The 25,527-nt window shown below is 45.1% G+C and overlaps 1 protein-coding gene across 1 annotated transcript in view; it reads left to right on the top strand.

The window, feature by feature from the left end:
- The window catches only part of CCDC39 (coiled-coil domain containing 39), a 77,586-nt gene that overhangs the window by 47,089 nt on the left and 4,970 nt on the right, over positions 1 to 25,527 (top strand). Inside the window, exons 16-18 of the mRNA XM_030216793.1 lie at positions 13,937 to 14,043; positions 14,912 to 15,052; positions 17,076 to 17,255. Of these exons, the coding sequence (XP_030072653.1) occupies positions 13,937 to 14,043; positions 14,912 to 15,052; positions 17,076 to 17,255 (428 nt within the window). The remainder of the gene's footprint in view (positions 1 to 13,936; positions 14,044 to 14,911; positions 15,053 to 17,075; positions 17,256 to 25,527) is intronic.

The following is a 25,527-nucleotide window of genomic DNA, read 5'->3' as shown; positions in this document are numbered from 1 at the left end:
CCGCCCCTAGAGAGAAACCAGGGGCGTCGCTTATAGCCGTTTGCAAGAAATATTGTCGTTCAGGAAACACTCTAGTTCTAATTTGTAGCCACGTGGTAAGCAGATGGGCCATTCCCACCGGCATCCTGCGAATTGCTGCCAAGATCTGTTGCTTTGGCCCCCATAGCACGTTACCTAAAAACTTAGTGCCCATCCATGCTCTTTCCCAGTGAAGCCATTTCTTATTATTACTGGGCTGCCATTCAGCCAAGATTTTCAACTGGGCAGCTTGATAGTATAAGAAGAAATCAGGGACGCCCATCCCCCCCATCGCTGATGGATGGTGCATTGCTCTCCTACGAACCCTCGGTGGCTTCTTTTTCCAGATATAAGCAAATACTTTTCTATGTAATCGCTGGAAAAAGGAACGCGGTATAGGCACCGGGAGGGCCGTGAACATATACAATAACTTGGGCAGTATAACCATTTTTATTGCATTAATTCTACCCGACCAGGATACTGTCATAGCTTCCCATCTATCTAGTTCCAGAAATAGTTCTTTAACTTTAGAGGGGTAGTTTGCCTGGTAGAGCTGGTCTATTTTTGCTGTTATCTGAACACCCAAATATTTGATAGAATTTTGTGCCCAAATAAATGGGTATCTCTGCTGCAACTCTTGCACCTCTTTTTGGTCTACTGACAGATTTAGGATCTCAGATTTTGCCATATTGATCTTGAATCCTGACATCTTCCCATATTGCGCAAATACCTTCATCACCCTCTGCAGTGATAGAACCGGGTCAGAAATGGTCAACAGAATATCATCAGCGAAAAGCATTATCTTATGCTCACGTGCGCCCCTAACCACTCCTCTAATGCCTGCATGCTCTCTAACTTTCTTGGCCAGAGGCTCTATAGTCAATGCGAACAGCAAGGGGGAGAGGGCACAGCCCTGCCTCGTGCCTCTATGTAGTTGGACCGGATTGGACAACCCATCATTGATTTTTAATAGGGCTAGAGGCTTGTCATATATGAGGCCTATCCACTTATCAAATCTCTCTCCCATGCCCAGCCTCGCTACCAGGGACTGCAGGAAGGCCCAGTCCACACGGTCAAAGGCCTTCTCCGCATCTATCGATAGCAGCAACGCCGGGCTCCCTTCCTCCTCAATCTGCTGGATCACATGCAGCAGGGTTCTTATATTGTCACTGCCTTGGCGACCCTCAATAAACCCTGTTTGATCTTGATGAATCAGGCGAGGCATCAGCCCCCCCAATCTATTGGCCAGAATTTTAGTGAAGATTTTATAGTCATTATTTAGCAGGGATATGGGCCGGTATGATGCGCACTGTTGCGGGTCTTTCCCTGGCTTCAAGATCAACACTACCTCTGCCACTCTCCAAGAATATGGTAATGAGTTTTCCTCATCAAAGGACCTAATCGCCCCTAACAGTATGGGGGCGAGCCATTTCCTAAACATCTTATAAAATCTTATTGGGAAACCATCTGGGCCTGGAGCCTTACACGTAGGCATCCCTGCTATCGCCTCTTCCACTTCCTCTATTGTTATTGGCGCTGAAATGCCCTCTCGATCCTTCTCTGAGATCCCCTGTATGCCCAGGCCGTTTATATATTCTTCCTGTTCTTCCCTATTTGCTGTTTGCTCTTTCTCATAGAGTTGACCATAGTATTCCCAAAAAGCTTTTTGTATAGCCTCTGAGGAGGTGGACAACTCTCCTCCTGTAGATTTTATAGCAGCTATAGAATTACGTTGTGCTCGCTTTTGTAGTTTACGTGCCAATAACCTGCTAGCTTTATTCCCGAACTCAAAGTGCTCCTGTTGAGCTGCTTGTAACTGAATTGCTATCTCAGCGAGCTGTAGCTCATTAAGTTGTCTGCGTATCTGTTGTATCTCCCCCTCTCGTGCACTGTCCGTGGGGTCTGCCTTATGTGTCTTTTCCAAGTTATCTAGTTGCTGGCGCAAAGTGGCCTCCCCTTTTTTCCTTTCCTTATCTATATAAGATTGCAAGGCAATGATATGGCCCCGCACAACCGCTTTCATACCTTCCCATACATTCACAGGACGGGCCTCTCCATTATCATTCAACATAATATATTCCTCTATACACTTTTCTATTGTTAGTGCATGTTGGGGGTCTAGCAAAATTGCTTCATTCATACGCCAATTCCTATGACCCCTCTGCTCCCTTACAAAGCTGAGCACTAAACTGACCGAGCAGTGATCTGACCAGGAACAAGGCTCAATCTTGGTCGTACAAATTTTGCCTCTAAAGGCTTCCTCGCCTAACCAATAATCTATTCGTGAATATGTTTTATATTTAGGGGAGTAATATGTATAGTCCCTTTCAGTCCCATGGACTTCCCTCCAGATGTCCATAAGGCCCTCGCGGGCCATCCATTCACTCATTGCGACTCTATCCTTCTGGGCATACCCTGCTTTCCTCCCCGAATTATCTACACTCGGATTTAAGGTGACATTAAAATCGCCTCCAATCAAAAGATGGCCTTTAGCCCTCTTCTGAATTACCCCCTCTAGTTCTTTTATGAACCCCCTTTGGTCTTCATTAGGAGCGTAAACATTTATCAGTGTGTATTGCACATTAAGCAGTGAAGCCACAAGGACCAAGTATCTCCCTCCAGGATCCCGTATCATTTCTTTCACACTCCATGGGCACGCACTGGAAAGCGCTATTAGGACACCTCTATTTTTGGTCTCTGCAATGTTGGATGCGTAATATATTGAAGGATATCTTTTATGCTTGACCAATTTTTCATGTCCACGCTTCAAGTGCGTCTCCTGGAGGAATACAACATCTGCTTTCAAACGTAACATTTCTCTAAACATCTGACTGCGCTTCTGCGGGGAGTTAAGCCCTCTCACATTCAGCGTTACACAGTTAAGAGCCATGGTGTTTATTTTCATATTGTTCGCATAGCCAGTATCCCCTTTGCAGTCCCAGCAAGAGCCCCCACAGTTTGATTGTAATATATCTGCCTTCCCCTCCCACCCTCTCCCCCCACATTCTTCCCTCCCACCCACCCTCCAAACCCTCTTCATACATTTTAAGCACCTCCCTTCTCTTAGTTGACAGGTGCTGCCCGGGAAGGAAGTGACTCCCCCACACCCTATCGTCATTCTTTCCTGACATCAAAACATAACTTCAACTATACACATGTGAGATTGAAACTTAAGCACAATAACCCTCTTTCCACACAACTCTATAATTCACAACTTCTTGTACCACTCAGTCGTCTTTTCAGTCCCCTCAGCAGACATCGGAGGCTTCAACCTCCACCAGCCAGTCCAACTCGATTCAGCCCTGGGAAACTCAGGTCAGCCGATTTGCTGACTGTTGTCGCTGCAGCCTGTTGCGTCCGGCTCGCTGCCATTTTGGCTGGGTGGCCGTCCCCCCTGAGGTTCCTCTTCTACCTCCTGCAAACGATGGTACCTCCGCCAACCCCTCTGGAAGAATTTGCTGTGCCTCTGCCATCGTTCGAATCTGCTGTAGTTTGCCTTCCTTATAGAATACTAGCGCGAAGGGATGTCTCCATCTGTAGCGCAGGCCCATCTCACGTAGCTTAGCTGTAACCGGCTTCAGTTCAGCTCTCCGCTTTAATGTCGCAGCCGCCAGGTCTTGGTACACCTCTATGCGGTGGGCATCCCATTTAAAGTCTGTAATTTTGCGAGCTGCTTGTAGCACTTTCTCCTTCATCCCGTATTCGCGGAAGCACACGATTATATCTTTGGGCAGATTCTGCCTTGACGGGCCCAGCGCCCTGTGTGCCCTCTCCAGCTTGATGTCATCCGGGCTCACCTCAGTTCCATCCGCCGACAGGAGGGTGCTAGCCACTTTTTGTATCACTATCTCAGCATCTTGGTAGGCAGGAGTCTCCGGAAGGCCTCGAAAACGTAAGTTGCACCGCCTGCTTCGGTTCTCCAAGTCCTCGATCTTATCATTGATTTGTTGTTGACCCAATCTGATATCAGAGACCTGTAAATCGACGGCTGTCAAGGCCTCTGTGTGCTCTTCCATTCGCGCTTCAACTTCTTCCACTCTTTGGCCTATCTCCGCTATTTCTCCACGCAAACTGGCTCCCAGGGTCGTGAGTTCCTCCCGGACCACTTTCAGATCGGATCTTATTTCCTGCAGCCAGTCACGTAGCTCAGGCAGGATTTCTCCCAGCCTGTCCGTTTGCTCTTGAGAGGAGAATAGTTCCGTCGCCGAGTCTTGTGAGCATGAGGCCAGCGCTTGTTGATCCGCCATCTTTTTCTTCTGCGTCGCGCTGCCTTCAAACGCGAATTGAGTGAGATTCACTACTCCTCCATTCGCCTGCATCACAAGAATTCTTTTCCACGATCGGGATATCACTTTTATCTCAGTTGGCTATACTTTCGCCACTGTTGGAAAGAGAGAGAGTGCTTTTCGATCACGGGTGTGCTGGAGCTCAGCTTTTAGGCAGCCATTCGCTCCGCTGACGTCACTTCCTCCCGCATTTCTTTCTTTCTAACCTAATCTTTAGGAGCACCAATTAAATACCTTAGACTGTGCACCTTCACTAAGTTTATATCTGCAAAAAATCTCAGCATCTTCATATGGCATTTGTTTTATTTGTTGTATATGATCCAAATAGACCAGGTACCCTGATAGCAAAAAGGAGCCTTTCACAGTGGATCTCTGCATTTCCTTCTGCTACCAGAGAGCAGGACTTAAGGAGCTTGTACTTTGTCAGCCATCTTAACTTAGGAAAATGGCAGCAACACTGACCAACCTATGGGTGATGCCAGTAACCAACATCTGTAGAGCAACAACTTGGTAATCACCTTATGCTTCCATCAAGCCTCAACCAACAGATGGCAATTTTGGCCATAACAAACTACAAACTCTCCTAGTACCAGAAAAGAATTAAAGTAGACAGAAACTAAGAATTCTACACTGTTTCACTGGTAGTTCAGAGTTTTTAAATGTTTTTTTATTTTTTGTTCTTAATAACACAGTTAATTCTGCATTGTTGCTACCCTAACGCAGGAGGGGCACAACAATCTCCATACTGGTTATACGAAGATACATTACTCTCTCCAAAAAAAAAAAAAGTGTGTGTGTGTGAGAGAGAGATACACATAGATATCTCTATATATAAAAGGCACCACCAACGTTCTAAATGAAGCCTCCAGCCGGAAGTGTGAAGGGGGAGAGATATCCAGTTTCCCCATGAGTGTCTGCCCCGCCCTCGCTCTCTCTAACACAAACAGTGAAGGAAAACACAGCAAAGCACGAAACCAAATCGCTCTCGCTGTAACAGTGAATGACTCAGAGGGGAGAGAGGGCAGAAGCCCTCACTATCTCTCTAACACAAACACAGAACAGCAGGAAACTTAACACTGAAGGACTCGACTCCGAGGGGGGAGGGGACAGACAGCACAGGGGAAGGGAGAGAGGGAAGAGGGCAGGGACACACACACTCCCACATGCACACAGAAGAAAACCTTGCTAGCCCCCGTTTCATTTGCATCAGAAACGGGGCTTTTTTACTAGTCTTTATATAAATAAAATATTTTGTTTGTCAATGCTATGCATTATAATCACCAGTGTTCAGTTAGTCCAATGTATAACATCCTATATTTTTCCAATGATATTGTTTGCAAAGCTTAATACATGGAATAGCATTGTCATGCTTCCATATTTACTGAATAAAATATCATGATATTGAGAATTTTGACACAATCAAGTCTACTTTATTCATATACAATAAGCAACGTTATCCTACCACAGCATGCACAGGTTGCAAAGGAATAATAGTTTAGTTTATTTAGGATTTGCTGTATCACCTTAACTTTCAGATCTAGGCAGTTTACAATACAAACAAATATATAAACATTTTTTTCAAAAATACTTCAAAACTGATACTTTTTGCAACCCTAAGCTTGGGAGTTGCTAGTGTGTGGCTGATACATTTAGCTTGTCCATGGAGAAAGCAGAGTTGTTTATCTGTAACAGAGGTTCTCTATGGACAGCAGGATAAGTTTTCCCACACATCTTCAACCATCCCCTGTTTGTGTAAAGCTGCCATCAGCTCTGGTACCAACTGAAGGGCCTATTCCTTAGCATCCCTCCGGACCGGCCCAGGATTGGACTGATGGGTTGTGCACGCCTACCAGCAGGTGGAGACTGAGAAAAAAACTCTGACTCTAGAGAGCCAATGAGAGCCCTGGTCATGTGACCCTAGTCTCAGTATTTTCTCAGTCTCCCAGCAGGTAGGACGTGAGCCTATTAGTCTCTCTTTTTGGTATTTGTAGATATTTTCTTTATTGGTTCTTCTGTGCCCAGGAATTTTATTGAGGTCATTCCTGATACTAAGTGCCTTAGTGTTCAGCCTCTGGGGTGTTAAACTCGGGTGCCCCGAGTCCCTCCCCCCTATTTCCTCCCCATCTCCCTTCTGGTGTATCCCCACACAGCTTTATTAATAACTAAGGGAAGGGCTACCCTTTCATTGTAAAGGAGTATTGCCTTTGGGAGAGGCAGCCAGTATTTAAAAAAAAAAAAAAAAAAAAAAAAGAACTGAAACAGCTGAGTAAGCTATCTGTTCCCCGCTGACTTAACGAGCAGGCAGCTCTGTCAGGCAGCTCTGTGTTTTCAACTCTGTGGGTTTCAGCACCTGTTTTGAAAAAAAAAAAAAAAAAAAAAAAGAAGAGCTTTGAGATAGGGGAAGCGAACGAAGGCAAGCCAGTACCTTTTAGTGCTTTATTGCTCCTGTCAGCCCTTGGGTTTTTAGCTGCTAAATAGGCATTTTAAAAAGGCGCGAACCGCGTTGCCGCTTTCTCGCGAGTGCTCGCTTGTTGCCGCGATGGCGGAGAAGTTGAAAAGATGTGCAGTCTGTCAGCGTCGGGGGGTTAATGCCTCCGGCGCCTGTAAATTTTGTACAGCGCTTGACATGCCCGCCGTTTCTCTTCCTCCGCCGGTTTTGCCTTCGGTTCCGTCGGGGGTTCCGATTTCGCCGTCGCGCTCCCTCGCTCCTACTTCGGAGATCTCTGGCTTAGAAGCGCCCGCGGCGAAAGTGGCGCGAACGGCGGCCATTTTGTCTCCTGCTCCTTCAACGTCGGGTGCCGCGTCTGGCCCTTTAAACTCCGCGATTTTGGGAGATTTAAATACGGAGGTCCTGGCACATTCGACAGCCACTCAGGGAGGAGGTTTTCCCCCTGAGTTTGTTATTCAGATGTACCAGGCCTTCCTGATGCAGCGAGAGGGGCCAGCAGCGGGGCTGGCAGGGACTACAGCGGGGCTGTCAGGGGCTATGGGCAGTTTGGTTCCTACTGCAGCTAAGCCTAGGACATGTGAGTTTCCTTCAGATCTGGTACCAGAGCATACTTCAGACATGCCTTTTTTGGAGGAAGAGGAAGACTTAGGACCGGCACTTAATGAGCTGGCTTGGGAGGATCCTTCCTCTTTAGATCCTGACTCTGTTCCTTTGGGCCAGGGGGAAGATCCCTCGGTGGCTAGAGTGTTTCATAAGGAAGATTTACAGGATCTTATTGTTATGGTGGCTACTACTTTAAATTTTGATGATCAGCCTCCAGCTTCACAAGTCCGTAAGGTTGATTTGTTGGTTAAGGGCTCTAGGGCTTCCAGCAAGACCTTTCCTATGCATGAGGACATTTGGGATGTCATTAAAGCGCAGTGGGAGGTCCCGGATGCTGCTTTTCGGCCTACTAGATCCATGTCTCGTTTATATCCAGTGCCCGAAGCTGATAAAGCGCTTCTTAAGCTGCCAGTGGTTGATGCTGTGGTCTCTGCGGTTACTAAACGCAACACAGTCCCAGTAGATGGAGGAACGGCGCTTAAAGATACTCAAGACAGGCGTTTGGACTCTCTTTTGAAGCATAATTTTGAGGTTTCCTCTCTGGCAGTGCAGGCGGCCATTTGCGGATCTTTAGTGGCCAGGGCCTGCTTTCGTTGGGCCGAGAGAGTCTTGGATAGACCTTCGGATGATCTTGCAGCTATAGATGTCGAGGTGGCAAAGATTGAAACGGGCTCTGCTTTTTTAGCCGATGCCCTATATGACCTGTTGAGGGCTTCTTCTAAATCTTTGGCCCTGGGAGTTGCAGCTCGCCGCTCTCTTTGGTTGAAAGGTTGGTCGGCAGATGCGGCCTCCAAATCTAAGTTGAGTAAATTTCCCTTTAGGGGGTCATTTTTGTTTGGAGAGGATTTGGACAAATTGGTTCACTCCCTAGGAGACTCTAAGGTGCCTCGTCTCCCTGAAGATCGGCCTCGCCTATCCAGTCGGGGTGCCTTGTTTGGACGTGGTAGGCTAAGGTCTTTCCGTAGATTTCAGCCTGATAAAGCTTCTCAGCCTCAGAGATCGCGTTTCTTTACCAGGAACCAGTCCTTTCGAGGTTACCGCAGAGGAGGCAGATTCTCAAGCGGCAATTTTCGCTCCCCTGCGCGTACTTCCCAATGAAGGTGCGAGGGCCCCTTCTCTGGTACCTGTCGGAGCTCGGCTTTCTCAGTTTTATCAGAGGTGGGCCCACATTACATCAGATCAGTGGGTCTTGGAGGTGGTTCGAGACGGATATGCCTTAGAATTTGCAAGGCCTATTTCAGACGCCTTTCTGGAGTCTCCCTGTCGCTCTCCACTCAAAGCGCGTGCGGTTCGGGAGACTCTACAGAGGCTCTTAGATCTTCAGGCGATTTATCCAGTTCCTCCTGCCGAGTACAAGCAAGGTCGGTATTCCATTTACTTTGTGGTGCCCAAAAAGGAGGACTCCCATCGTCCTATTCTCGACCTCAAAGCTGTCAATCGCGCTCTCAAGGTCACCAGTTTCAGGATGGAGACCCTTCGGTCAGTCATAGTAGCAGTGCGCAAGGGAGAGTATTTAACAGCTTTGGATCTGACAGAAGCCTATTTGCATATTCCCATTCGTCCTGCTCACCACAAGTTTTTGCGTTTTGCAATTCTAGGCCGGCATTATCAGTTTCGCGCTCTGCCTTTCGGCCTGGCGACGGCGCCGCGCACATTTACCAAAGTGATGGTCGTGGTGGCAGCGGCTCTCAGGAAGGAAGGGATTCTGGTTCATCCCTACCTGGACGACTGGTTGATAAGGGCAAAGTCTTATCAGGAAAGTTGTCAGGTCACGGAGCGAGTAGTATCGTTCCTGCAGTCCCTAGGTTGGGTGGTGAACATTGCCAAGAGCCGTTTGGTTCCCTCTCAGTCTCTAGAGTATTTGGGGGTCACCTTCGATACTGCGAGGGGTCGAGTTTTTCTTCCGCAGGGCAGAATCCTAAAGCTCCGGTCTCAAGTTCTGAATTTGATGCATCTGAAAGTACCGTGTGCTCGAGACTATCTTCAGGTTCTCGGTTCCATGGCTGCCTCGATAGAAGTAGTTCCCTGGGCCAGAGCTCACATGAGATCTCTTCAGTGGTCTCTTCTGACCCGGTGGTCTGCTCAAACAGATTCCCTTCTGGTGAGACTGCCTTTGCGGCTCCGGGAGCGAATCTCTCTGTTTTGGTGGCTACGGATGCAGAATCTCACTGTGGGGATGCCGTTGGAGCCTCCGCGGTGGATTCCTCTAACAACAGATGCCAGTCTCCGAGGCTGGGGGGCTCATTGCCTGGACAAGTGGGCCCAGGGCCTCTGGTCGCCGCTGGAAGCAGTTCAATCCATCAACTTTCTGGAGACCAGGGCGATTCGGTTAGCTCTGCTGCACTTCGGTTCTCTTCTGGAGGGCACAGCTGTGCGAGTTCTCTCGGACAACGCCTCGGCAGTAGCCTACATCAACCGCCAGGGAGGTACGAGGTGCCGTCTCCTGTGTCGGGAAGCGGAGAGTCTCCTGGCGTGGGCGGAGATTCACCTCACGGCCATCTCAGCCTCGCATGTGGCAGGAGTGGACAACGTGCAAGCAGACTTCCTCAGTCGTCACACTCTCGATCCCGGGGAATGGGCTCTGAGCGATCAGGCGTTTCAGTTGATAGTACAGCGTTGGGGTCTTCCAGTACTAGATCTCTTCGCCTCCAGGCTCAACTCCAAAGTTCCTCGCTTCTTCAGTCGCCGAAAAGATGTAAGGGCGGCAGGGGTAGACGCCCTCTTGCAGCAATGGCCCTCCGGCCTTCTTTACGCGTTTCCTCCATGGCCACTAATAGGTCGTCTCCTTCAGAAGATCGAAGACCACGGGGGGCCGATCATTTTGGTGGCACCGGACTGGCCTCGGCGTCCCTGGTACGCGGATCTCCAGCGTCTGTCCGTGGCGTCTCCTCTTCGTCTTCCGGCACACAAGGCGTTGCTGGTTCAAGGACCAGTTCTACATCCAGATCCAGCTCGATTTTGTCTTACGGCTTGGCTCTTGAACGAGCTCGTTTAACTAAGCGAGGATTTTCAACGCCAGTGATTTCTACCATGCTGCAGTCTCGTCGCCGTTCCACTTCGTTAAACTATATTCGCACGTGGAGAATTTTTGAGGATTGGTGTGCAGAAGCTGACATTGTTCCTTTTCGGGCGTCAGTACCTCAGATGTTAGACTTTTTACAGCGAGGTTTTGATAAGGGGCTCTCTCTTTCGTCGCTGAAGGTGCAGGCGGCAGCTCTGTCCTGTTTCAGAGGTAAAATAAGGGGTAAGTCTTTGGCTAGTCTTCCCGAGGTGGCTCGTTTTTTGAAGGGGGTCTGCCTTCTTCGTCCTCCGGTCAGATCGGTTTTTCCATCTTGGGACCTTAATCTGGTGCTTTCGTCTCTGACAAAGCCTCCTTTTGAGCCTTTACAAACATGTTCTCTGAAGGATTTAACGCTTAAGACGGTGTTTTTGGTGGCTATCGCGTCAGCTAGAAGAGTCTCAGAGTTGCAAGCTTTTTCCTGTAGATCTCCATTTCTGGAATTTTCTAAAGAGCGAGTGGTCCTTCGGCCGGTTCCTTCCTTTTTGCCCAAGGTACTATCTCGGTTTCATATGTCCCAGTCGGTTTTTCTTCCTATTCTGGGATCCTCCTCCGGAACGCAGGAGCAGCGAAAGTTGCATACTCTGGATGTTAGGAGAGTACTTAAACGGTATCTTGCGGTTACGGAGGACTTCCGTCGATCGGACCGCCTCTTTCTGCTATTTGCTGGTCACCGCAAGGGCCTGGCAGCTTCTAAGCCTACTTTGTCTCGGTGGATCAAAGAAATGATAGCGTCTGCTTATCTCTTGGCAGACAGACCAGTTCCGGCAGCGCTTAAAGCTCATTCTACCCGGGGGCAGGCAGCCTCGTGGGCGGAGTGTTCCTTGGTGCCTCCAGCGGAGATCTGTAAGGCAGCGACTTGGTCGTCACTTCATTCTTTCTCTAGGCATTACAGGCTAGATGTTCAGTGTCGTCAGGAGACCGTCTTTGCATCTCGCGTACTCACAGCGGGTTTGCTGGGGTCCCTCCCTTAGGACTACTGCTTTGTTACGTCCCATCAGTCCAATCCTGGGCCGGTCCGGAGGGATGCTAAGGAAGGAGAAATTAGACCTTACCTGCTAATTTGCTTTCCTTTAGTCCCTCCGGACCGGCCCAGGTCCCTCCCGTGTTCTGTGGTTCTCAAGTTTACTGTGTACAGAGATGCAACTGTCGTCTACAGAGCTGTTCTGCTAGTTAGACAGTTAAAGGAGATACATTATGTTCTACAAGAAATACATTATGTTCTACAAGTTAAATGTTTTGCAAGTTCTCTGGTTATTCAGTTCATAATATTATACAACTTGCACAGTTTATGGGATACACATTTCTGTACATAATTGGCCATGCCACGGCTCTGAACTGAGTTGTTGGTGCGCCCAGTGTCACGGCGAAGCCGTAGTTTAAGCACGTTGGTTTCTCTCGTGCTGCCTGGCTGCTTAAATTCCTCAGGGCACAGAATATAGGTCCTTCTTTTCCTTTCTGCTTGGTTATTCAAATACTGAGACTAGGGTCACATGACCAGGGCTCTCATTGGCTCTCTAGAGTCAGAGTTTTTTTCTCAGTCTCCACCTGCTGGTAGGCGTGCACAACCCATCAGTCCAATCCTGGGCCGGTCCGGAGGGACTAAAGGAAAGCAAATTAGCAGGTAAGGTCTAATTTCTCCATGCTTAGCACAAAGGCGGTAGATTCTGCAGAAGCTCAAAAAAGCTTTCTAGGGTTTTCTGAGCTCTAGGAGAGAGCATCTGGGATTTGGCACCATCCGATAACATTACCAGTGTGTGGCTGACTTACCTTGTTGCTTGCTTGTAACAACAGAGGTTCTCTGTGGACAGCAGGAACTCCACAATCAAGCAGACTATATTTTCCTATGAACTATAATATCACAACTGAAAGCTACTCATATATTTCCTTCACTTATTGCCATTCACCTTCTAGCTGCTTGTTGTTCACAACAACATAAATTACTGTGCCCGAGTTATAGATGGGAAGTTTTAACTGGGAATAAGAAGGCAAAGTTGTGAGCCAGAACACTTAACGCCAGATCAGCTGCCAGGGTCGTAGGGGACAATTATCAGTGTCTGCTGTTGCACAAAGTCCATGGGTACTTCCTAGTTCAAATAATTTTGATTGACTTCAGCAATCTTAAGAAAAATAAAACAGTCATAACTTTTCCAGTTTTGGTTATGAGTAAAACATTATCCAGTTTCTATCGAGTCGGCTATGTTTGCATCCTGTATACCCCACATATCCTGACGCTTTTTGATTGTCCCACCTTTCTTTCCTCAGTGGCAGCTCCTTCATATTTCCTATAGAGACAGACTGCAATTCCAACAGTGATGCTGAATTGCTGTTGAATTCTTCCAATAACTAATTACAACTTTTAAGTGCCACCATAACTAAGAAGTTCGAGCCTTATTCTCCTGTTTGATAATGGAGTGCCAATCGCAAAAGATTTATAATTGACAGGTTCTTGTAAACTTAATACCTCGGTAAGCTTATGCCATACAGCTAATCAATATTGCTAAAGCGATGTGCAATGAAATAGCGTCTGTGATATGTGACAAGTTCCCACTTCATTCTTACAATGCCAGCATTAGTTGTCTTTAGGTTTCAAAGTATTAGACTTTTTATAAAATGTCCAATAAGGTTTGTGCATCAGAAAGTAATACATTTATATAAAAGCTGCAGAAGCAGAGGTATGCCCCATATCTTAGTTGGAAAATCACTTCTTGTCCAGCCGGACAGTTGGTTGGAATTGTCCTCATTTAATAGATTTGTAAAATCTGGAACCAGCATGAGGGAGGGATCCCAATTTTTTTTATTACATCTTCTAGAATCCAGTCCTCTTCCAATTCTGCTATAGGAAATCCATTATGTTATAATGCATGTCTTAATTGTAGCTATTAAAATATTGAAGCAAAGCAAAAGACTTATCTTTGCCCTCACTATCATTTGCCTGTCTGTCTATATACTGTCTTTGCCACACTCTTCAGTTGACTGGTTTCTTATTAGTCTTGATATATTCACTGTTCCATATAGGGAATTTCAATCAAATATCTATCAGTAATCTCAAAACAGTTATTTAGGGGGGGGGGGATTGAATAAATGGCGCCCAAAATTAGGTGCTAGTATTCTTCAAAGGGCACTCTGTGTGGAACAACCTTTACCGAATAATATCTTAGCGCGCATTTTGTGCCTAACTTTGGGTTCAAGCACTTAGGCCTGCCAAAAGGCTGGTGTAAATGCTAGCACCCAACTAATGGAAGTTAGGCGCATAAGTGGCATTATTCTATAACATCATGCCCAAATTCTGGAAATTCCATGCCCCGACCCTCCCATGGGCACACCCCTTACTGGAGTTGCATATTATGATATTTAGGCATGCGTGTTATAGAATGGGGCAGATTCGTGTGCAATTCTGCAGCAATAATGAGTGTTACAGCCAGTAAAAACTCTAAGCTAGTTGTGTTGGGATATACCTTTTTTGTTATTAAATTGTAGCCAACATTATGCAAAATACAGTTGTTTTTTCCCCCTACTGAGGTGAGGAGTATGTAGAGAAATTGCAATTGGAAGAACAGAAAAGAGCTGCTGAGGAAAAGTACAGGTACAAGCGACGGCAAATTAAGGAGCTTCAGGAAGACACTCAGGTACTGAGCATGCTAATACACTTTTTAATAGGATCAGAAGACATATTTTGAAGTTCAACTGTCCAAAGTTGGGCTGCTTTCTTTCTCAAGTGTAAAATATATAAAATTTATCCCATTTTGTCCTTTACTTATTGATGTGTGTGATGAAACAGTGGGTTTCTGAGCCTATGGACTAGATTGTTTTGCTGATTTCTCCTGGTTGTTTCTTTTGGTTGGCCAGCAGATGGCAATTTTTTTTTTTTTAAAGCTCTACGAAAAGGTGAAATTAGGCCTTACCTGCTAATTTTCTTTCCTCTAGACTAGTCAAGACGCTTGAGTTATGCACTCCTACCAGCAGAGGGAGCCTGAGAAACACTGAACTTTGAACACTGCATATGTAACCTGTGCAGAACCCCAACTAGCCAGTATTTCTCAGTCTCCAGCAGAGGGTAGACGTGCAGCCTGACTAGTCTGGTAGGCCAGGGGGTTTGTTTTCTTAGGCCTTTGGTTATAATAGAAATTAAAAAAAAAAAGAATCCTGTACTGGTTCTCTGTGTGCTTCGGGGGTGCGGGTCTGGTGGGGCTCGTATTTTCCCCCTTGGGGTGTCACACCTGGTTGGCCGGGTCCCTCCCCGTGTTCTGCTCTCTCCGATTTAGACAGCCTTGTACCTCGTCTCCTGTGTCAGGGCGGGAGCCTTGAGTGCATCTTCTTTAAAAAATAAAAGTTCAAAAGACTTCTGAAATTAATTTATTATGTGTTTTAGTGACGAATGGATTATACAAAGTAATTTTCCGCTTCTGTTGATGAAGATTTTAACCAGTTTTATGAGTGTATATATCTGAAATTACAAATCAGTTCCACTGCTGTCACTATTTCATATTTTTTCAGAGTTTGAAAAATACTTTAGAAAACATGCTGAAAGAGGAAGTAGCCTACCATGGGAAAACAGATGAGAAACTTGCACAAATAATACAGCTAAATAAAGAAACAGATGAGCAAACTCAGAAATATGAAAGAGTAACTAAACAGGTTGGTCTCAGAACGCCTTGCATAGTAGTAACTACCAAAATGCACATCAGCACATTCTGACAAATATAGTTACTATAGAAATATACCTTTATGAAACATTATCACCCGGATTGTAGATAGTGCAGCTTGAGTTACATGCGCAAATCCAGTCGTATTCTGAATTTGCTGTGCAACTTAATTAGCTTTAACAAGCCAATCAGCACCAATAATTGAACAAGCAATTGATACTAATTGGCATTTTATGTGCACAAATGTCTAGGAATATTCTATAAAGTGATGCGCATAAATTCTAAGGTGTGGAACTGAAAAAGGGTGTGGCTATGGGCATTCCTCAAATTTACGCACAGTATTATAGAATATGACCATTACGCTCATAATTTAGATGTCAGCATTTACACTAGGTTTTCATTGGCGTAAATGGCCGCACTTAAATATAGTTGCAGAAAACGGCTGTTGGGTGTATTCAATAAGCTTTGCCTTGATTTAGGCATATTCTATAAACTGCGGATTTATAGAATATGCCTAGGTGTATTTTTTTTCAGCAGTAATTTTTTTAGGTCTGATATATAGAATATAGCCCTATATCCCCAGATTCTATATAGCGGCCCAGAGATCCATGCCGAAATCCATGCATATTCTATAACAACGTACGAAACTTAATTGGCTTAACAAGCTAATTAGTGTTAACAGCACTTAGCAATAATGAGCACTAATTGGCAATTAGAATTCACGAGCACAATTCTGTAACACAGTGTGTCTACCTTCTTAACATACGCAGGCAAAAAGGAGCGGGGAAATGGGCATTCCAAAATTTAAGCGTGTTATAGAATGTGGCGCAATGCACCTAAATCTACGTGCCAGGACTTATGCCACATTTAAGCACTAGGATATCAATCATCCTATATAATAAAACGCACCTCCAACATTCTGAAGCTGACTGCATGGCTGAGGCATTCCTGCTCTCTGTATCCATCTCCTGAATTGACATCACGTACTTCCGGGTTCGTCACAAGCAGAACTGACCAACCACACGAGGTTTCTCGGCTTCAGAATGTTGGAGGTGCATTCTATTAAATAGGATTGGTCAGTTCCTTGAAGCACAGCCAGAGCTCAGCGTCCTGCACAGTAATGCTCAGACACCAAAGAGAGAGCGGGGGGAGGGAGGGAGGGAGGGAGGGGGGGGAGTATCTCTGTCATACACACACACTCTCTCTCTCTCTCTCTCACACACTCTCTCACAGTCAATGTCTTTCTCTCTCTCACACACACTGTCTCTCACACTGTATCACATTCACTCTCTGTGTCACACAGTCACACACTCTCTTGGTCTCATACACTCAGTCTCACAGGGAGTCTGTGTCTCACACACTCTCTCGCACACACTGTATCTGTGTGAAACACACACTCTCTCTCTCACAGTCAATGTCTTTCTCTCACTCTCACACACTGTCTCTCACACTATGTCTCACACTGTATCACATTCACTCTCTTTGTGTCACACAGTCACTCACACACTTTCTTGGTCTCATACACTCAGTCTCTCTCGCACACACTGTATCTGTGTGAAACACTCTCTCTCTCTCACACTGTGTCTCACATACGCACTTGCACACACTCTCATTCTCACACACACACACTCTCTCTCACAGACAGTCTCTCTCTCAGACACACTCGCACCCAGACTCACTGTCTCTCTCTCACACACACACACTCTCGCACATTCACTCTCTCTTTCACACACAGTCACTGTCACATACAGTCTCTCAAACATACACACTCCGAGGAAAACCTTGCTAGCCCCTGTTTCATTTGTGTCAGAAACGGGCGTTTTTTTTACTAGTATTCTATATACTGCGCTTAAATATAGGCACTCCTTATAGAATACGCTTAGGCAGAAATGTTCTCTGTGCGAATCTTCTAAGCCCCATATATAAAATTTCCCCCATAGGGTGTACAGAGTATTGTGTGGAAGGTGCTCTGTAAATGCTAAATTGATAATATTTCCAATTTTATGTCAAAACAGTGTCTTAAACTGGTCAAAGACATTCGTTCAATGAAAAAAACCAAAGAAGAAACACAAGAAGAACAAGATATTGATCTCCGTCAACTAAAAGATTTCAATAAATCCATTGATAAGTTTTTGGTTAGTGCAATGCAAGAAAATCCTGATTTAGCTGCACCTCTTCAGTTATACTTTCAACAGGTAATAATACTTTTATGGCACAAGCATTTGAAAAAAAAAAACATCTTGGCAGCAAAAAGTCAAAGTGATGAAAGCAGAGGAGAAGAATTATAAATGGATTTAGATTTCAGGAGCACTACACTTTTATATCTACTAAAATGTGCTTCCTTAGCATCCCTCCGGACCGGACCAGGATTGGACTGATGGGTTGTGCTCGCCTACCAGCAGGTGGAGACTGTCCGGTCTGGAGGGACTAAAGGAAAGCAAATTAGCAGGTAAGATCTAATTTCTCCATGTTGACACTGTGCACATTTTGGCAAATATATACTAGATATTCAAAATGATTTAAATGGCTAGGAGAAGCTCCTGGCTGTTTAAAATTGCCTGTCCAAATAGTGCCACTGAAAATGCCTGGTTAGCACTCAAGCCAAAACTAGCTATTTTGGGGTCGTTCCGGGGGTGGAGTCAGCACTTAGCCAGTTAAATACCAAAGAACCACAAATTTATGCGGTCCTTCATATTTTAGATGGCTCCCAATACCCAGAAATTTCAAGTTGGAGGCCAGGCATGGTCCAGCATTGAATTTCTGGGTTTAACACCGGTTGCAGTCAGTAAAACGCTGATCGCTGCTGGCTGAATATAAGCCCTTCACCTTTAAATTAAACTATAATCTACAGTGTTTATTGACCTAGCTTCTTATTTTGTACTAGCAAATTGATCAAATTTGTTTCAAGCAAAAATAGTAAACTGTATGCATAAAGGCTGCAAGTCAGTTTCCTTACACAATATTTAAACTATCATATCTTTTTGCCCCCAGGATTCAATTTTCTAACACTTCAAGAAAGGAATTAAAATCCACAGGAACTATTGTGTAATCACAATAAGATCGTATTAGCAGCAAATAGTTTGCCCTACACATAGCAGGTTTATAGTCTCAATAATTAGGCTCGTTCTGTATAGTAACTATGCCCCAGGGCCTTTCAGAACTTTGGTAGGACCATGTTCTTAGCTTGTTTTCACTATGAGCAGACAATAAGAAATTTATACTCTGAAAAGTTTATTCCTTAGCACCCACACCATACCAGTCCAGAACCTGCGGGTTATGCCTGCCAACTAGCAGGACAAGAGAGGTGTGCTTTGCCCTATAAGGGCACAGTGCAGCTGTAGCTCCTCAGTATTTCTCTGTCTCCAGCACATGGTGACAGACAGCTGTGCAGCTTCTGGACTGGTTGGATGGCTCTTAAGCCAGCTAGAGAACTAGGACGCTGTTGAGCAAAGGGTGGCTATTTTGAAAGTCTAAGCTCCATAAAAAAAATAAATAAATAATTGAAGACCATTTCTTTCTTTGGAGGAGGGGTGTTAACTCAGAGGAGTCCGATTTCCCCCACCATTGGTTCATCCTTTCTCCTAAGCCTGAACAGGGCTTTCACAGACTACTAAAAACAGAATGATAGAATACAAGAAGAATCTTGCTACACTTCCAGGACTTTTGTCAGTTCGCAGACTTGACTTCAAAGTCACAAGTGCGAGCCTTCCTTTTACTGTGTTTTGAGGGTTTCTCTTTATTTTCTTTGCTTGAGGAAACTTGGATTATCAGGACTATTATTTTGTGGCAGGGCTCTGGTTCTCCACAGCATGCAGGCCAAAGCGGCACGCTTAAGTACCAGTGCAGCCAATGTGCCTGGGGTAATTTTTGGGGACAGTGTATAATGGTCGGCCTTTTCTCCTTTTGACTGGTCTTTGTGTAGTGCTTTATGATCATACGTACTCTAAAGCATATTGTATTCTGGATATTTGTCCTCCTTATCTAATGGCTACTCTTCCATCATGTTTTTTAGTTCTGTTGTTTAAGCTCTAAGTTGGGCAATTTCCAGTGAGATTGGGAGAGATAATTACTCCAATTTTGAAAGATCATAAAGAATCTTGTAAATTATGTTCAAATTATAGACTAGTGGCTTCTATCCCAGTATTTTCAAAGTTATTGGAGGGACAATTGAATGATTATTTAATGAAACATTATGTGTTACATTTTCCTCAATCAGGATTCAGATCCTGGCATAGCAAAGAATCGGTATTGGTGTCTATTTTTGACAAAGCTAGGTCTTTGTTATGTAAAAACTATAAAGCAAAGATACTTACCTGTAGCAGGTATTCTCAGAGAACAACAGGCTTTATATTCTTACAAGTGGGTGATGCCGATCCGCGTTGCCCGGTATGGCGCCATAGCTAAAAGAGGGCTTTGTGAAACGCATGAACGCCAGTCTCCTAAGTTTTTTTACTATAGCAAAAAATAATGTAAAAAGAACAGAGACGACAACTCCAAGGAGAGGTGGGAGGGATTGCGAGAATATAAAGCCTGCTTCCTCAGAGAATACCTGCTACAAGTAAGTATCTTCACTTTCTCTGTGAACTAGTAGGCTTATAATTCTCACAAGTGGGGAAACCCCAGCATCCAGGTTCGCCAAAAACAACAAACATTGGTCAATTGAGCCTTGCAACTGCGAGGACATAACACAGATTAACCTGAAACTATATATAATCTGAATGAGAGTGCAGCCTGGAAAAGAATAAAACAGGCCTGGGGGGGGGGGGGGGGGGGGTGGAGTTGGATTCTAGACCCCAAACAGATTCTGCAACATTGCCTTCCTGATCAGACTGTTGCGTCGGGTATCCTGCTCAAGGCAGTAGTGTGATTTGAATGTGTGGACTGAAGACCATGTTGCAACCTTGCAAATTTCTTCAATGGAGGCAGACCTCAAGTGGGCTACCGACATGGCCATGGCTCTGACATTATGAGCTGAGACATGACCCTCCAAGGCCAGCCCAGCCTGGGCATGTGAAGGAAATGCAATCTGCCAGCCAATTAGAAATGGTGAGTTTCCCCGATGGCAACCCCCCTCCTGTTGGGATCAAAAGAAACAAAAAGCTGCGCGGACTGTCTGCAGGACTGTGTCCACTCCATGTAATAGGCCAGTGCTCTCCTGTAAACCAAGGTGTGCAAGCTGCTTTCGCCAAGATGGGCATATGAGGTCGTGGAAAGAATGTTGGCAAGACACCACTTTTGGCAGGAACTTAGGCTGCGTGTGGAGAACTACTCGGTTGTGATGAAACTTAGTGCATCCACCACTAAGGCCTGAAGCTCACTGACCCTACCAGCTGAAATAACCACCAAGAAAATGACCTTCCAGGTCAAGTACTTCAGATGGCAGGAATTCAGTGGCTCAACAGGAACTTTCATCAGCTGGGTGAGAACGATGTTAAGATCCCATGACACAGGTGGAGGTTTAACAGGGGGGCTTTGACAAAAGCAAACCTCTCATGAAGTGAACAACTAGAGGCTGTCCAGAGATGTGCTTACCTTCTACATGTTGATGATAAGCACTAATTGCACTAAGGTGAATCCTTACAGAGTTGGTCTTGAGACCAGACTCTGATAAGTGTAGAAGGTATTCAAGCAGGGTCTGTGTAGGGCAAGTGAGGGGATCTAGGACCTTGCTCTCACATAAGACGGCAAACCTCCTTCATTTAAAAGAGTAACACTGTTAGTGGAATCTTTCCTGGAAACCAACAAGACCTGGGAGATACCCTCTGAGAGACCAAAGGAAGCAAATTCTAGGCTTTCAACATCAAGCCCTGAGAGCCAGGGACTGGAGGGTGGGATATAGAAGTAACTCCTGGCATTCTGAGTAATGAGGGTTGGAAAACACTGCAATCTCCATGGTTCTTTGGAGGATAATGCCAAAAGAAGCGGGAACCATATCTGCTGCAGCCAGTACGGCTTGATCAGAATCATGGTTCTGTAGTTTTGCTTGAGTTTCAACAAAATTTTCCCCACTAGAGGTATTGGAGGATACACGTAAGGAAGACCTGTCCCCCAATTGAGAAGAAAAGCATCCGATGCTAGTCTGTCGTGGGCCTGAAGCCTGGAACAGAACTGAGGGTCCTTGTGGTTCATCTGAGTGGCAAAAAGATCCACCGAGGGGGTGCCCCACGTTTGGAAGATCTTGCGGGCCATGCCCATATTGAGAGACCACACGTTCAGTTGCATTGTCCTGCTCAGCCTGTTGGCCAGGATATTGTTTGTGCCCATCAGATAAGTGGCTCGAAGGAACATGGCATGTTGGCGAGCCCAATGCCACATCCGTACGGCCTCCTGACACAGAGGGTATGATCTGGTATCTCCCTGCTTGTTGGTGTAATACATTGCAATTTGATTGTCTGTTTGGATGAGAACAATATTTGGTGAGATAGCCGATCTCTGAAAGCATTTAGAACATTCCAGATCGCTCGAACCTCCAGGAGATTGATCTGAAGATTCATTTCCTGGGAGGACCAAGCACCTTGAGTGTGTAGCCTATCTACATGAGCTCCCCATCACAGGAGAGATGCATCCGTCGTCAGCACTTTTTGTGGCTGAGGAACTTGGAATGAAAGTTCTAGAGTCAAATTGGATTGAATTGTCAACCACTGAAGAGAGCGTACAAGCTCTGGGGACACTTGTATGGCATCTTCTAGACTCCCCATGGCTTGATACCACTGAGAAGCAAGGGTCCATTGAGCCGGTCTCATGTGAAGACGTGTCATGGGTGTAACATATACTGTGGAAGCCATGTGGCCCAACAATTTGAACATCTGCCGAGCTGTGACCTACTGAGAGGCACAAACCTTGGACGCAAGCAAGGCAAGACTGTCTGCTCTTGACTCCAAGAGGTAGGCTCGAACCCTCTATCGAGCAGGGCTCCTATGAACTCCAATCGCTGGACAGGGTGGAGACAGGACTTTGGGTAGTTTAAAACGAACCCCAGTAGCTCGAGCACCCGAATAGTCATCTGCATGGACTCCCGAGCACTGTCCTCTGAGGTTTTAACTGCAGATGAATTGGGGGAGGGGGATTATGTATTGGATCCCTATCTGAGCTAGTACAATTACTCAGGGAGGCATTACCACCATTTTTGGTTCAGGCACTAATGTGTTCATTCCTCCTCCTCCCCCCCCCCCCCCCCCCCCCCCAAGCTGAAGCATACTGCCATTTGTCTGCCACTAAAGAAATCTACGGGATTGCAGACCCTGGAAGGAATTAGCCAGTATTAACCCTCCTTCCTTAAGCAAGCTGAGAAATGTGTTGTGCAGAAGTTGAGTGTTCTATATTTTTTTTATTAAAGTTGCATTACATAGTTGGTACCCATTCGAACAAAGTATAAATCTACAACATTCCACTATACAATTAGTAGTATGACAACCCATGATACTTATAACATACCTGGTTTAATAACTGCTGCTAAAAACTTTGTTGCTAATGGGGTGGTTTTTAACTTTTAAAAACAATGTTTCAATGGGTGGAGAAGATTCTGTTGCCAGAGGAGCAGGGAATCAATTAAAATGTCGCTGCTCCCCATTGTTCGAAATTTGACAATAGTTTTGGTCTTTGCAAATGAGAGTACAGGTGTGTGCTATTGTGGGAAGCACGTTTTACAATTTAAGCATGGTACAAAAGTTATGGCATTTATCTCCTCAGGATTTTCATATGGTGGTGCATTCAGTTGAGTGGTTTAGATTACTGTAATGTGCTTAATCGCAGTTTATATACCGTATTTTTCGGACCATAAGATGCACCTAGGTTTTAGAGGAGGGAAATAGGGAAAAAAAAATTTGCTTTTTCCCTCCTCTAAAACCTAGGTGCTCCGGTGCGTCTTGTCCGAATCCCTCCCTCCAAGTTCGGGATCACCCTGAGGGTTACCTCCTCCCCCCTCCCCGGCCCTGTCACCACCTCTCCCCTTACTCACGCGATCTTCCCTGGTGGTCTAGTGACGTCGGGGCAGGAAAGAGCCCCCTCTTTCCTGCCCAGCGCGCTGCTCTCCATCCTCCTGTATGCATTGCTGCCTGACGGTCTCGGCGAGATTCAAAATGGCCGCCAAGAATTGAAGTCTCGGCGGCCATTTTGAATCTCGCCGAGACCGTCAGGCTGCATACGGGAGGATGGAGAGCAGCGCGCTGGGCAGGAAAGAGGGGGCTCTTTTCTGCCCCGACGTCACTAGACCACCAGGGAAGATCGTGTGAGTAGGGAGAAGTGGTGACAGGGCGGGGGGGGGGGGGGGGGGGAGGGCGATCCCGAACTCGGAGGGAGGGCGGGTGGGCGGCCTGCCAGCCAAATCTCTACCTTTGGACTATAAGACGTACCCCCCATTTTCCTCCCAAATTTTGGGGGAAAAAAGTGCATCTTATAGTCCGAAAAACACGGTATGTTACAGTTGGCACAGAATGTTGCAACATGGTTGGTGTCAGGCAGTGGCTTGTGGGATCATATTCTTTCACTATTACAACATTGCACTGACTGCAAATTGTTCAGCAGGTAATGTTTAACGTTTACTCTTTGATTTTTAAGGATCTACAGGGGTGAGCCCAAGCTGTTTGAAGGCCATATCTTCCCAATCAAACTCTTAACATAAGAATAGCCATACTGTGTCAGACCAGTGGTCCATCTAGCCCAGTATCCAGTGGCCAATGCAGGTCACAAGTAGATAGTTGCACGGGGACAGAAGTTTCACATGTCCCCACCCATCCCTGCTGAAATCTAACCCATCCATGCCTGTCCCCACTGGAATGGCCTCCATCCCTGCCCAATACCTGTGCTAAAATAACAGTAGCCCATGTTGTTAACTTCCCTTCTCAGTTCTTATGAGGATTTCAGTGCTATCCACCATATCCATTAATTTTTTTAGTGCTATTATAATTGCCATTTACTGCAGAATCTGTAGCTTCTCTTAATGGAGGGGGTCCTATATCCACCAATAACAATACCCAGCTCCAAATGAATACTCAGTTCATCTTATACATAACATTTATGTTAGTAGTACTGGATCTATTAGATGCACGTGTCTCCACTATTCTGGCTCACTGTATCAAGCCAAGCAGTGCTTATAATGGGCATGTATTTGTCATTGATCCAGTTTTATTTTTTTTGAAAAAGTTTTTTTTAACAATAAATCTTTCTAATATCCAACTTCAATATTCAAGTTTCAAAAAAATCGTATTTCAAATACTTAGCTCAAAGGCTTTTTTTTTCTTTACTGCTACTCCCTTCTCAGTTTTTCCGTTTTACATTAAGGAGACTTCTTAAGCCGGCATGAACTCATGTTTCGCACAAACTGCTGTGTCAAGGATTGTCTCCACTATATCAAAAGGCAACATCTTCATACCCTTCATCTTCATCTTTCACTGAAATGGGTGAAATATAAATTGTTTTAATTAAACTTTATCAAAATGCACAAAGTGGTTCATTTGTATTGTGTTGTGAAACTTAATAAAGCATGTTGGGTGGGGAAACATTGAGAGCTTCTGCCAGAAAGCACTTATATTTTGAGAAGTAGCGCTTTTTGTTGAAGGATTTGCTTGAACAATTTTCTTCTATAGACAGTTTCCCTTTCAGTAAAATGTACTGGGCAAAAGATTTGTGGTTTTAAAACTGTGAATGTATTACCTACACCTAAAGTCTCCACACTCTTTCTACTAAATGAGAATTTATTTCAAGAAAATATGTATAAAAGTTGTCATACAGTTCAATTTACTGTATTGCCCTACTTTTGTTTGAATATTAGAATTGGCTCTTTGTATTTTATTCATAAGTCCAAGTACCTTTTCTGGTTGAATAACTGTGCTTATCAGCATATAGAAGATATTTTAGGAGGCTGTTGCTTTTCTAGCAATTGCATGTGGATGTTTGTTGATAAAACAGTAACACTATACTACATTTTCCTCTCAACAGAATGATATAGAAAATCAGTATATTATTGGAGTATAATATGGAGGAAAAAGAGCCTCACAGAGCTCCTAGACAATATATCAGTCTATTGGAGCTAAAACGGATCTTAGTCTGATCCTCTGTTCATCATTGGCTCTAAAAAAAACCTCCAAGAAAGCATATTATTCATTGCTCACTGACAGATTTAAGAAGATGGCTGTAGTGACAAATTTAATAGTTCCATAAAATTGTTGCTTCACAAGATATTGGAACTTAGTGCAAAATAAGCCACGTTGGCTTGGAGCGTCTGAAGAATTGTGTCTGAAGTCTTCTAGCGTCAAAGATAAGTGCTTATTTTGCACTAAGTTCCAATATATTGTGAAGCAACAATTCTATGGAACTATTAAATTTGTCACTACAGCCATCTTCTTAAATCTGTCAGTGAGCAATGAATAATATGCTTTCTTGGAGGTTTTTTTTAGAGCCAATGATGAACAGAGGATCAGACTAAGATCCGTTTTAGCTCCAATAGACTGATATATTGTCTAGGAGCTC

This window comes from Microcaecilia unicolor, chromosome 10 (genome assembly GCF_901765095.1).
Source record: "Microcaecilia unicolor chromosome 10, aMicUni1.1, whole genome shotgun sequence".
NCBI lineage: Eukaryota > Metazoa > Chordata > Amphibia > Gymnophiona > Siphonopidae > Microcaecilia > Microcaecilia unicolor.
Note: the sequence above shows the minus strand (reverse complement) of the source record. Positions and strands in the feature narration are given on the sequence as shown.